This window comes from Cardiocondyla obscurior, linkage group LG07 (genome assembly GCF_019399895.1).
Source record: "Cardiocondyla obscurior isolate alpha-2009 linkage group LG07, Cobs3.1, whole genome shotgun sequence".
Classification (NCBI taxonomy): Eukaryota; Metazoa; Arthropoda; class Insecta; order Hymenoptera; family Formicidae; genus Cardiocondyla; species Cardiocondyla obscurior.
Window position 1 is genome coordinate 8,223,961 of NC_091870.1, and position 12,415 is coordinate 8,236,375.

At 48.7% G+C, this 12,415-nt stretch overlaps 1 protein-coding gene across 8 annotated transcripts in view; it reads left to right on the forward strand.

Annotated features, from left to right (window-relative positions):
* The window catches only part of LOC139104214 (uncharacterized), a 44,053-nt gene that overhangs the window by 14,306 nt on the left and 17,332 nt on the right, over positions 1 to 12,415 (forward strand). For 7 of the 8 annotated variants that reach the window (XM_070659548.1, XM_070659550.1, XM_070659555.1 and 4 more), the window contains one exon: positions 4,098 to 4,671. In XM_070659548.1, the coding sequence (XP_070515649.1) occupies positions 4,098 to 4,671 (574 nt within the window). The remainder of the gene's footprint in view (positions 1 to 4,097; positions 4,672 to 12,415) is intronic. The other variant, XM_070659549.1, reaches the window with a different exon arrangement.

Below are 12,415 nucleotides of genomic sequence, written 5' to 3' on the forward strand. Positions count from 1 at the left end.
CGTGCGTAAATCGCGATTTTTATTCTCGTCTTTTTTTTTAATATATGTGATAGTAATTCAATTAAATTAAAGACAGTCGAGAGATCTTCGTGGATGGTATTCGACCGCCGAAAAGGTCATTTTCAGTTCGTTATCTCTGGGAGTATTTTTATTAGCCTACGCGTGCTCGCCGCCAATCAAGATCGCTGTTCTGGGAATTACGTATCTGATCCCTGTACCCACCTTCGGCTTTAACAAACATTTGCTTTATCGCAATTGAATTTCGCTGAAGCAGCGTCTCCCATTTCGATTCGTGCTGCACCGAAAAAGAAAAAGGAACTTAGAGAAAAAAAAGATGAGAACAGCTTTTATTATTTGACGCGTAAAATAGCTTTGCTGTTTGTTAATTTAACTTCTGCATGCATCGCGTATGCTAAACGTGAACATTCCGCTCGATTATACAGAATATTTAATGAAAATTATTCATTATTTTATATTGTGATAATTTTATAAACTTTCCGTATTTATCGTCACTTCGCGTCATAAATAATAATTATTAATATTTCCGTAAATTAAGATCTTCGATTTTTTTGTTATCTTATTAATGGTCAATTTCCTCACAGACTGTCGGCGCGAATTTATTAATCTTTAGGTACCGATAATTTATTTAGAGATTGTACAATCGTCGTCGATTTATGACTTTGTTTCTCGCGAGCTCGCGTGATTTTTATTCCGAGTCTCATTTTTCTCTTATAACGTACCTCGGTGAGAAAACATCTCATTTACAATACGTCAAGAATTTTTGTCGTCGGCCGCGTTTTTCGGTTTACTTGACGAGATGTTAAACAGAATGCGGCCGATATCCCACGCCCGTTCGCTCGCGTTTAGAGGCGATGAATCATCATTGTAAGCTGCGGGATGTAATTTAGGAAGCCGCCAGCATTTACAAGCGTAGCTGGAGCCGAGCTTCTCTGGCGAGGACGCGAGAGCATGCATATCGAGCTGGTTATGCAAGAATATGCAAAATATCGCACATCTCGGAACAAAACGTTTTATAATTCGCCAGCGACTTTATAACTGAGACAACTTTCAAAGCGGTTTCTTATTTTTTTTATCAGTAATAATTATCTCTTAATGTGCCGCGCAATTAAACTAGATTTGTCGCTTATTTAATTACTTTTTTCTTCATTTTTTTTCTGTTTTAAATTAGTTTTATTTTTAATTAGTTTAATTAAAGAAAAAACGAAAAGGAAACAAAGTACTACTGAATTTGGCCTCGTTTTTTTACTTCTTAATTATCTTTTACAACTGCCCCAGCGCTCTAAAATATTTAACGGCACAGATATTCCATTATTTCGAAATATTTCGAAGCAGTGCGACGCATACGCCGATTCTCGCTCGCTCACCCGTCTTGTGCCGCAGTTAAATATACACCTTGCGCACGTGTGTAGGTGTGGTTGCCAGTTAGAGAGTCGACTTATATTAATCTTATTCCATTCCGGAAGTCGCGTTCGCGACGGGTTCAACGTCACGTTGAGGATTCTGGTCGCGCAGTTTTTGTCCTCCCCCCTCGTCGGATCTCCCGCTCGCGTCTTCGTTATTGCGTAGAAGGACCAGCAGTGTTCTCCGGGCCTCCGTCCCTTATCTCTTCATCCCGGTTTGGCTTTCCTCCCTCCACCCTTCCTCCCGCTTATTTTCGCCCTCCTCTCTTTATTCACCCGTCTCGAAAACGCAACAAACGCTACCATTTAGCCGACTCTAACGACGGCGCAATTAAGCTTCGCTCCCGCGCTCATTCCGCCGGCTCCCAGCTGCGTTCCGTCGTCGTCGGGACGAGTTATTGCGTCGCACCGCAAGGCTGAGCCTCGCGCGGATTAAGCCTTCGTTATAAACCCGGAGTACGGCGGGCCGCGTCATTGCAATTTACGGAATTCGTTTCGGGAGACATCGAACCTCATTAGCGCCAATTACCGCCGACGAAAGGGTGGAATACTTTGTATATAATTTTCCGTATCACGTCTGCCCACGCGGGATGTTTCGTAGCTCGCTCGTATCGTGTCTCAGGCATTCGAAGACGTGTCCCCGCGGCTTCGATAACCGGAGGTTCGGGAAAAGTATATCACTCGGGTCGTGAGCTCTCGAATCGTTCTCGGTATCCGTAGATCCGTCAGTTTTTTTTTTTTTTTTTTTTTTTACGATTGACCGTATGCTAATTTTAGAGACCGATGACGATTCCCCATCGTTGTTGGCCGCGCTTATAAGCATGATCTCACGCTGTACGCGACAATAAAAAACCGACGATTGCAGCGCAGTCGAATCACGTGCAACGCGGCGCGGGAGATCGCCGTGTCGTAATTTTATTCGGGTCTCGCAGGTGGTCCCGCTTTTTCGAAATACCGCAGCTCCCTATTATTAGACAGATTCTCGCCGGCGCGAATTCACCGAGACGGTCGGCGATTCTCCGGAAAGTTCAGGAGGCTCCGCGGAGCTTTTTGCGTGTCGCGCGTAGGCGGCCCCGTGGTTTCAGCCTCGGCTCGGTAACGACTCGTTAATCAAACTCGTAATCGAGTCATCCTTCCACGCGTACGAGAGCGCAGAGCTTAGTGCTGATTTTAAACCGTAATCGCGTAAACTTGCGGTCAAAGATCATCAGCCACGGCAGATTACGGGCCCTCTCTCTCTCTCCCTCTCTCTGACAGCCTCGCAACAGATTGCGACTTGGTACTTATTCGTAATGTAACGAGGCCTCGACGGGCACGGAATAGTGGTCGACTGTATCCAGCTCCTTATCTAGAAGGCTCATGGCGGCTAGAAAGTGTCTCATTAATGACTGTCCTCTCTCCGCCGAGATATATAGCTCTGACTTTATCGATACGCCGTATGCCCGCCGTAGGAAGCTCAATAAAGCGACCACTGTCTCTCGCGAATCCGGACACCGTCGGTCGGAGATGGAAAAGCGAAAGTCGGGATAATTTATCGCGTGTAAAACTCGCTCTAATCGGCCGATCTTTAATTCGTGATTAATGCGGCAAAAGTGCCGGTCGATGATTAACCGCGCAACGCCGCGAGCTTTCGTTGACATTACGATAATATATTTAAAAAAAAAAAAAGAAATAAAATAAAATAAATGAAAAAAAGCTCGCCGACGAATTTATTGCGATTAGCTTTCTACGTGTCAACGTTCGGCGATGCGCTAACCAGACGTTTGCGACACGTCAACTTCAACCGGGGCAACAATTGGATCAGGCGGGGACGTGCGCGGAAAACGCGAGGGGCTAATATCCTCGATTTCGGTCAAGGGGACGGCGAAAAGAAATATAGATTACGCCGTTCAGCCGTCATGTCTGCTATCGAAAACCGATGATGCTGTCGCAGCGTCATCGTAAAATTCGCCCGAACGTCAATTTCCAATTACCGGCATCACAATAGCGTTCGCGTTCCGCGGGACAAAAACTGTCATCGCTTTTATTCGGCACGATTAATTCGGCTCGCGTGACGCGGCCGCTAAGGAAGCCACGCGGCGCCGGGAGTCCTCGCGTGGCGTGACTCGCTGTTAACGCGAATCGGATAATATGTTAGTTTAATGAACCAATTATCTATCATAAGACAGATAAGGTGCAAAAAGTTATTTCTTAATTGCGACGAGCGAGCGAGTTGTGAATAACGGTGGCGTTCCTCGTTTTCTCATCGCACCGCACGTGGAATTAAAGAACCGAGGTAGGGTATGCGAAAAAAGAGCGCCGTCCGGTCGGGATTATAATAGACTTTTATTACGAGTTAATTGCCGCAATATGTAACATCGGTCTACGCTCGTAAGCTTCCCCACCGAAGTGCACGTATCAGGGTCGCTCTTAAAACTCTGATGCAACTCTCCGATATCCAATTATCCGGCGTAACACGTCGAGCAAAGCCTGTAATCGCTCAGCTGGACTCGCTGTTCCGTCGGAACTCGCGTCGAGCTACCACCGTCGAGTTTTCACCCCGAACTCGCCATGCCTCAGCGTGCCGAGGTGTCTAATCGGCGGTTCGTATCAAATCGAATCGCCCGCGTTACCCGGCAAGTCTTCCGGCGCCGATCGAGTCGGGTTGTCTTGAAGAGCGTCTGTTCATTGTTGCAGCAGCAACGGGAGGGCATCAGTGTCCAGCAAGCCGCCCCTGCCACCTCAGCCGCCACGCGTCGCCGCTCTGGGCATGACGACGCGAGCGTCGGCGTCGGCGTCGGCGTCGGCGTCGCGCCGACGCGCCGCCACGGACCTTGGTAACCCGGCGGCGATCGAGATGGCGAAGGCCCGCGCGATGCAGGCTGCCCAGGAGCGCCCGGTCGGCCTACTGGAGACCGACCTCGACGAGGCGGTGATCAACACGAGCTACAACGGCACGACGTACACCGCTGGTCCAGCCGCTGTCTCCGTTGCCGCCGCAGCTACCGCCGCCGCTGCCGCCGCCGCCGCCGCTGCCGCCGCCGGCGCCGGTGGTAAGAAGACCCGCAGCCTGCTCGACCTCAACCACACCTCGGCGGCGGCGCCGCGGCCGCGGCCCGAGCACGCCCTCCACGTACCCCAGTCGCCCGTCGGCGCTACGCACAGGAGTCCCCACGACGACGTCGCGTCCGCCGCAACATCCGCCATCCATCAGCGGCCTCACAAGTCCATGGAGTTCCTCCTCGACAAGGAGAACCTGCATTTCGTTAAGGTGAGTGGTCCCCGCTTGGTGTTAATCTCTCGCGGCGTTCAATAACGTAGTCGTTCAACGTGCGTGAACCAGCGAAAAGAATCCGCGCGCGAAATCCGCGAGAGCCTCGGCTCGCGGCCACCGTCAACCAGGAGTCGCGTCGACGAGAGATATCCCCCTCGTTGCGGGATCGATCGCCTGGGAATCTGCGGACGCATCTATATTAGACGAACAGGGGAAATCCCCTGTGCCGTGATTAATCGAGTCATGCCTGCGTTGTGAAATCGGTCGCGCGTGATATTGGGGAAAAAGGGGACGTTCCAGCGTAGATAGAAGAGACGGTCTCGCGTTTCGCCGAGTTTCCTCGCACCTTGATAACATATTGATTGACAGGTACTGCGACAAACATAACGAAATCAAGCGCTCGTCTGCGATCGTGATCGACGAGCTCGTGCTTCGTCAAAACGTGTCGGGAGGGATCGTTTCGGTGAAATCGGGTGAAGAAAAAAGACATTTTTTAAAATCTTTTTTTTTTTCGGACTCTGCCTATTACACGAAGAATAATTGGAAACGTTCCGAGGCAGCCAATCTGCCCGTTAACTAACACGGTTTTGATCGATACGTTAATTAACCCAGGTTACGTGCTCTTCGTACTATCGTCGTGTCGGAAATTAGCATTCGTTTAATTAACACTGTGTCGCAACACGGATTATCATCGTCATTCATTGGTCTGCCTGGCTTATCTAATATAAATTCTCAGCAGGCAAGACGAGCGATATTTATTCCGAATTCGATGCACGTTATCACGTTTACACGTGGCGTGATAAACTTTCGAGATTGCCGAGAAATTTGTGTCGAGAATTAAATGGCAAATAATTAATTCTCTCAGGTAGATTTTGTGGTCTCGCAATTTTCTTTCGTCGTTAAAGTCAAGGTCTTCGGAATTAACAAATAAATCCGCGCAGCTTCGAGATTCGCCGCGATCTGTTCGTCGAACGCGCTTCGTTTCTTCGTTAGCCTCTCGGCTCGCGGGACACGTTCGGTCTTCGCGGACAAATCGTCGTAACCGCGTTTTGGAAACCGCCGCTTCGATCTCGCCGTCGATAGAGCACCGCCGACCGCAAAGTCCGTCCTGTATCGACAAGCTGACTAAATTAGGTCTCGCCGGATGAGCTCCTTTTAGCGAGGGCGACGAATCACCGATACCTTCGATTCCGCTTCCTCTCTCGGCTCGTCGCCTAGGTATATCGCGGCGAGGATCAATAGAGGCTCCTTCCGCGACAAGGTGCGATGAGTGTCGCAGAGTCTTTCTTCCGCATTGGCGTAATTTCACGTGGACTCGCTCCGGCCTCTCCCGCGGAAAGCGTTTTCGTCGTAGAAATTCCAGGGAAACTTCTCGGCTATTAAAATCGTGAACGTGTCGCTTTTTTTAATTTTTTATTCACCGAGAGGGAAATTCCGGTCCCATCGTTGATCTACTTTTGTAATATAATAGCAGTCCTCGTGTAGGTCAAGCTTTTTTTTTTTTTTTTTTTCTCCAAACGCTTTGCGCAACGGAACTTTCGTTTACATCGAGATATATTCGCGCGATCGTGTAACTTATGTGCAGACGCGGCTCTCGGGTTTCGATACCGTCGGTCTTTCACGGTGCCACGAGCTATCGTGAACAACCGTCATAACTCTTGCCGGACGGCGAGTCTTTCTCCGTTTGTCCTGCTTTCTCTCAGGCGTGTTTCTCGCGATCGCGTACACAGTTCCGCGGCAGATGAAGACATCGATCTCACCGCGCACCTCGATACAATTATTACCGGTCATCCGCCTAATCCACGGCACACGCGGGTCGGGAAATAAATCGGGCTACCGTTCGGCCAATTCGCTCAGAATTCTTCGAGCGTGCGAGGCCGAAAATACGAGGCCTGGGACGTTCGACGCGTCTCGATACGTGACCTAGTCGAGCGTAAGAGGAAAATGGTTTAATAAGGGTCGACGGTCACGGGGTTACGCTTCACGGGACGACGGTCGTCGGCACGATGATCGGCATCCGCGCATCGTGGGAGCCCCACGACCATTCGTTCCGTTCGAGTCTCTTGAACGGACGTAGACCGCGCAACAAAGACCGTTGACCCTGCGCTTTCGTTCACACCCTTCCTTTTCACGCGTGCACACGTTTCGATCGGCTCGATTAACGCCGGGCGGCCCGTTATACGCTTACACAGCCTGGGCTATTAGGCGCTATTATAGTTTCAACAGCTATTCCGCGTATTTGCACCGCGTCGGGAGAAACCGCGAATGTGGACCGGCCGCGCGCGATTCAGAGTTCACGTCGAGCATGTGGAAGTATCCTCGGGAAGAAGAGCGTGAGAAGGTACGCGCAAAATTGTCATGTCCCGTGAGATTTCTGCGGGTCTAACGACTGACCTAACGGCAAACGTGGTATAAAAATCGTTTGCTCGTGGGCCGTGCAGAAAATTTCTAACGCGACCTCTTTCGTTGAGCGGTTTCTCGCGCGCTTCTCTCTTAGGAGCTGGAAAATTATACAATCGCGCGCGTGCGGCCTCTCAGTTCTTTTTTATTTTCATTATTTTTTCTTTAATTTAATTGAAGAAAAAGGAAATTTTTTCTTTTCTTAATTCGATATAACTCGCGTGCGTAAGATATTCTCGAGGTGTCTGTTTGCACATGGTGAAGCCTCCTCTATCTTCGGCATTCTCGCGCCAGCCTCTTCGCCTATTCCGCTTTGTCCGATCGTCGCCGTTCTTTTATTTCCGCGTCTCTCTTCCCGTTCCCTCCGCGTAACGCTTCTCCCTTCAATTTTACTTATTACGTAACGGGGAAAAAGGCCAAGTGGTACCTTCGGAAGAAGGAATTCGGAAGGAGATGAAGGGGGGGGAGAGGGGAAAAGGAGGAGGGCGAAATCTCGTGACAGGTCGATAACCTTTATGCGCATTCTTCCGGAGTCGGAAAGGCCCGGCCGAGTGTCGTTTCAAAGGAGGGAACCCGTCCCGAGGAAAGAGAAGAAGCGAAGCGATGCAGAAATACTTTGATCGCCGCCCGCGAACGTCTTTAAAAAGCTCGATTGACATAGGGGGTGGTCGCGCGGGGTCGGTACGGTCGCCAATTTAACGGGTCAAACGCGTGGAAACGACATATCCAGAAACGTACAAGTTGAAACGACGCGATATATGATATTGACCACTTGAGGAACCCTTCGCGTATTGTTGCGGGATAATCGATAGCTGTTCGGATAAAAATATCGTGTTAGTGCATCGTTGCGGTCTCCGTCGGGGAAGTAGCAATGAAAGCCTGACGCGAAAGAGCCCGGGAATGTCGTGACTCCGTTAAATTATTTTTACGTCAGTGAATAATAATCTCTTCCAGGAAGAGGAAATCATTTTTACCTCGGCGATTTGAGAAGAATTTTTTTTCAAGCCACTTTCATACTGCAAAACAGATTTAATAATAACAGTTAAAGCTCGCGATTATATAAAGGCGTATTATTTTTATTCCGTTACGAACGCAGCTAGATTTTTTTCTTTTTTTTTTAATGTGTATATATTTCGCAAATATTAATGTAGAAAAATACGCGCGGTGCGGAAGGTCCACTCTTCTCTCGCGCGCGAGAGACTCGCGGCAGATGCTCGTCGCTAATTTCCGCGACGATCTCGAGGGCAAGGTGGTTCGGGGAGGAGATTCCGAACACGACCACGCGACTTTCTGCGCATTGTGCAAATATCGGTCCAGTATGTCCACGGCTTTAACAATGCCTCCCTCCCTCCTCTTCATCCTCTCGTGCCCTTCAGCCTTCTCCTCCTCTCATCTCGCTTCCAACCCCTCAGCATAGTGTATTGATCGACCAACACACACACCGACGACAGCGGGGCTCGTCCTGCTGCGCCCGCGTGCCGCGTCCGTGTGCGCCTGTGTGCGCGCCATGCGTTTCTTTGTGCGCGCGTGTTACGCTCCGCCGTCCCGCGATACGCGCGCTTCCACATACGAGCGCATAAACCGATCTCTCTCATTCCGCTTCGTGCACTCCGCTCGGCGGATCCAACACCACCGACGCCTAGCACGCGAATCTGTGCCACGTTGACCCCGCAGCCCGCTTCCATCCCAGCTGTTATCTCGCGAAACCATTTAACCGACTCTTTGTTGCAAGAAGCTAAAAGGGTAACTTTTCTTTTTCTCTCTTTTTTTTTTTTTTAATTTTCTTTTTTCCTTACAAATTTCTCTTACGGCCGTTCGCAAACTCGCTGGAAAATTTACAATCGAATCTTTTTTCAATGAGTTATCGGCGTAATTAAAACTTCACGTTCATTATCACGAACGGGCCTGAATTAGCATCGGGCGGCTCGGAATTCCTCGGAGAAACGTTCCGGCGGATTTTTGCGCGACGAGACCGCTCGCGGTATTGGAATTAAAGTCGAGTGGTTATCGCGAGGATAGAAATTACGAAACGCGCGCTTGAGCGATCGCTCGTTAACGTCTCGCGCGTTAATTCGCTCTTTGACGAGCGTGATACTTCCAGCGCGGATATCGCGATGCTACAGAAATCAATCGCTTCGCCAGCTATCTCCCTGGTTCCGCGGATGATGTCGGGCGGCAGATACGTTCGCGGTAACACCGCGCGTTAATCGCTGTTTGGTACCGCGACGTCGGAACGGAAGTCGAGAGCCGGTGCTTTTTACTTTACCATCCGCCCGGCTGCGGCCGTGACATTTGCATTCGTTAAGCACCCGTCGCGATAATGTAAATTCTCGATTAGCATTCATCGCCCGATTGTTGGGACGGTGCCTGTCGCGCGAAAAAAACTGCCGTTTGTCGACACGTTAATGAGATGAAATTTAATTACGCACGGGGAAATTCTCCCTCCCCCCTCTCTCCCTTTTAGGGAAACTGTTTAAACGCATTATCTCCGGTTCACGTTTGACAGCTCGATTGTCCCGTAATAATTTCGAAAGCCACGACGTGACGTAATGTATGTCGTGCGTTTGCGCGGATATTCCTGTTAACAGAATTGTTGGCGAGTTCCGCGCAATTTGCGCAGTCACGGCGCCATTAAATTTCATTGTTAAATGTTTGGCCACGAAAGCGGGAGAGCCTCGTAGATTTCGCGCGAGCCTAGCCGCTGAAGGCTCGGCTGTTTTCCCGCGGGGAGATCTTCACCGCGCGGACTGTAACGTTACGCGATTAAAAAAGATTCATCGCCGAAATCTGTACGTCGCGCGAAGGCGGGATCGGGCTCGTTGCCTTGGAACGAGGAAGGGATTAAGGGGGTCACGGTAAAGTCAATGAATCACGTGGAATCGTCCGTTTGCATTCAATGTATCCGCCACAATCGATAGTCACGCCTGGCCTGCTAGGAAATCAACGACACGCTCGTGCGCCCGACGTCGAGAAAGACCGGAGGAAACGAGAGACACGCGTTTAGCGATGTACAGAATTAATTTCTGAAAAAGAAAAAAAAAAAAAAAAAATAGTAAATGAATAAGTAAATTTTTCGATAAATCGGGTCTTGAATATTCCTTGGCGAATATTTCTCAATCTCTCGAGGAGCCCCGAGAGAATCTCTCGCGCTTCTACTCGCGTCGAGGAGTTCTCGACAGCTTGTCACGATTCGGGCCAGCATTTCCGGTACGTTTTCATGTCGCAGAGCCGTGCCAGCGCGCCCGGTCGTCTCGTCTCGTCCCGTCTGGTTCTCGCCGAGACGCGAAATTGTGCCGCGCGTAGACTCCCGCAAATCGATTCGACGTTTCTCACTGGTGCACCTGCATATGCGCCCGTGTCCCACACAATCGCGCTGCGGCTGGCACGTCGGGTATCTGGAAAGGAGTCGACATTCCGCCAACCGGACGCACGTCGGTAGCGTTATGTAAGCATTAACCGCGCCGAAGTAACTTCAGAACGCGCGGGGCATAATGTGAGGCAAACGAGAGGACATGATCCGACGACAGAAATACGTTTAAATGGAGCAGCGGCATTATCAAAGACGCCGCCTGTACTCGCAGAACTTGCCGATGTAAAAGTAAATTTTTCTGCATCGCGCTGGTTCGCGAGAGCTATCTCGGTTTTTATTAATTTTTTTTTTTTTTCTTTTTCTTTCGTTAATTTCGGTTTCTTATTACGTTATCGCGCAACCTTCGCGCAAATTGAAAGCAATCTCGAAAAAACTGTGACTTGTCGTCTTTCGGTCTGCGAGCTTGAATTTTCCGCTCCATTTAAAACGAGATGCGAAGAACGATACTGTATGATATCGGAGATTGTACAGCAGCTGACCTCTGTCAGCTACCCTTGCGTCAACCCTTGTATTTGACCTACTTTAACACCCTATTTCGGTTGAAAGATCTCGGCGTATAATGGGGGGAGCAGCTCGACCACTCTAGAAGTGGCTTTAATCCTCATGACAGCTCGCAAGTGGATTATTTCGATATCGAGTTTCAAAAGCCCGTCACACTGAAACAAAAAGGTGCGATGCAAAGTGAATAGGCACTTTTCTAAATAAATACTTTTTACTAAGCGAGGAATAATTATATACTTCTAACAATAAAAATGATTAAATGCTCTTTCTTAAGGAGCAATTCTTTTAATTTCTTTTTTTTATTTTTATTTTTATTTATTCTTTAATGAAACAGTTTTTTATTTTACATATATTGTATTTAAACAGCTCTCTTTCTCTCTTTCTCGTCCCGAGTCTCGGTCGTTCCCTTCGGGCGATTACCAATTCCGCAAAACCGCGGCGTCGATTGCGTTAAGATCGTTTAGGTGCTGGGCGGTGAAAGAAAGAGGCAGTTGCGTGAAACGTTAATACCCGCGAGCACGAGAGTCCGAAGGCCGAGCGGGAATCCGCGACGTGTGGGCGCTCTTCGTGCCCACGTGTATCTACGATACGGGCTGTATACGCCACGTGCAATGTCGTAAACATCGAGGGGCTGATAGCCGTGTGACAGAAAGCCACGTAAGAATTTCCAGCCCCGCTTCGGCTCTTTACTCGACCGGGTACAGCGCTCGCGGTTCTTTCACCGAACAAACGTTTCACGAATCAACGGGATTTTATTGAAACTGAGAGCAATAATTATATCTCCTTTTTTTTTCTTCCTTTTCGTTTTTTTAATTTTTTTTTGTGTATGTCGACTTGAAAGCTTGGTACGCGAATGAAGGTTTCACATTCTCCGGTTAATCGCGAAATAGAAAGGTCTTGTCGGGCAAGATCCGCGTCAACGAACGCGCGAACCTTCGTCGTCTAGGAAATGATAAAATATCGCCGCGCGCGGGTTCCTGATTATTTCTTTCGCAATAAAATATAACTTTTAAGTTCTCCGCGAGGCGCGACTTTGCACGAGGGTTCGTTCGCACGCATTTATGAGTGCCCGGTGTCAGTATATTTATACGCGGCGGGCATATGCGTGCCGCATGTGCGAACCGCAATGCCCGACTTCGTGTAGACGATATTTTTGCTAATACGCATTAGCGACTTCAATAAATATCAGAAAGATAATTTATGCCTACTACAAATTAATCGTAACAGTTTTTCAAAGTGAAACTTCAAAACGTAAAATAATATTTAAGGAAAAAAAAGGAAAAATAGAAAAGGGGAAGAGAAAAAACTTCTTTGCGTTACTTTAAATAAAACTTTATTTAATTTAATATTAACTTGATATTATTTTAAAAGAGCGAATAATATTTCTTTTGTACGCGAATTGTCGATGGAGGAGCTTCGCCGTTATTAACTCTTACTCGGCCATGCTGCTTTGTTCATTTTCTTAACACA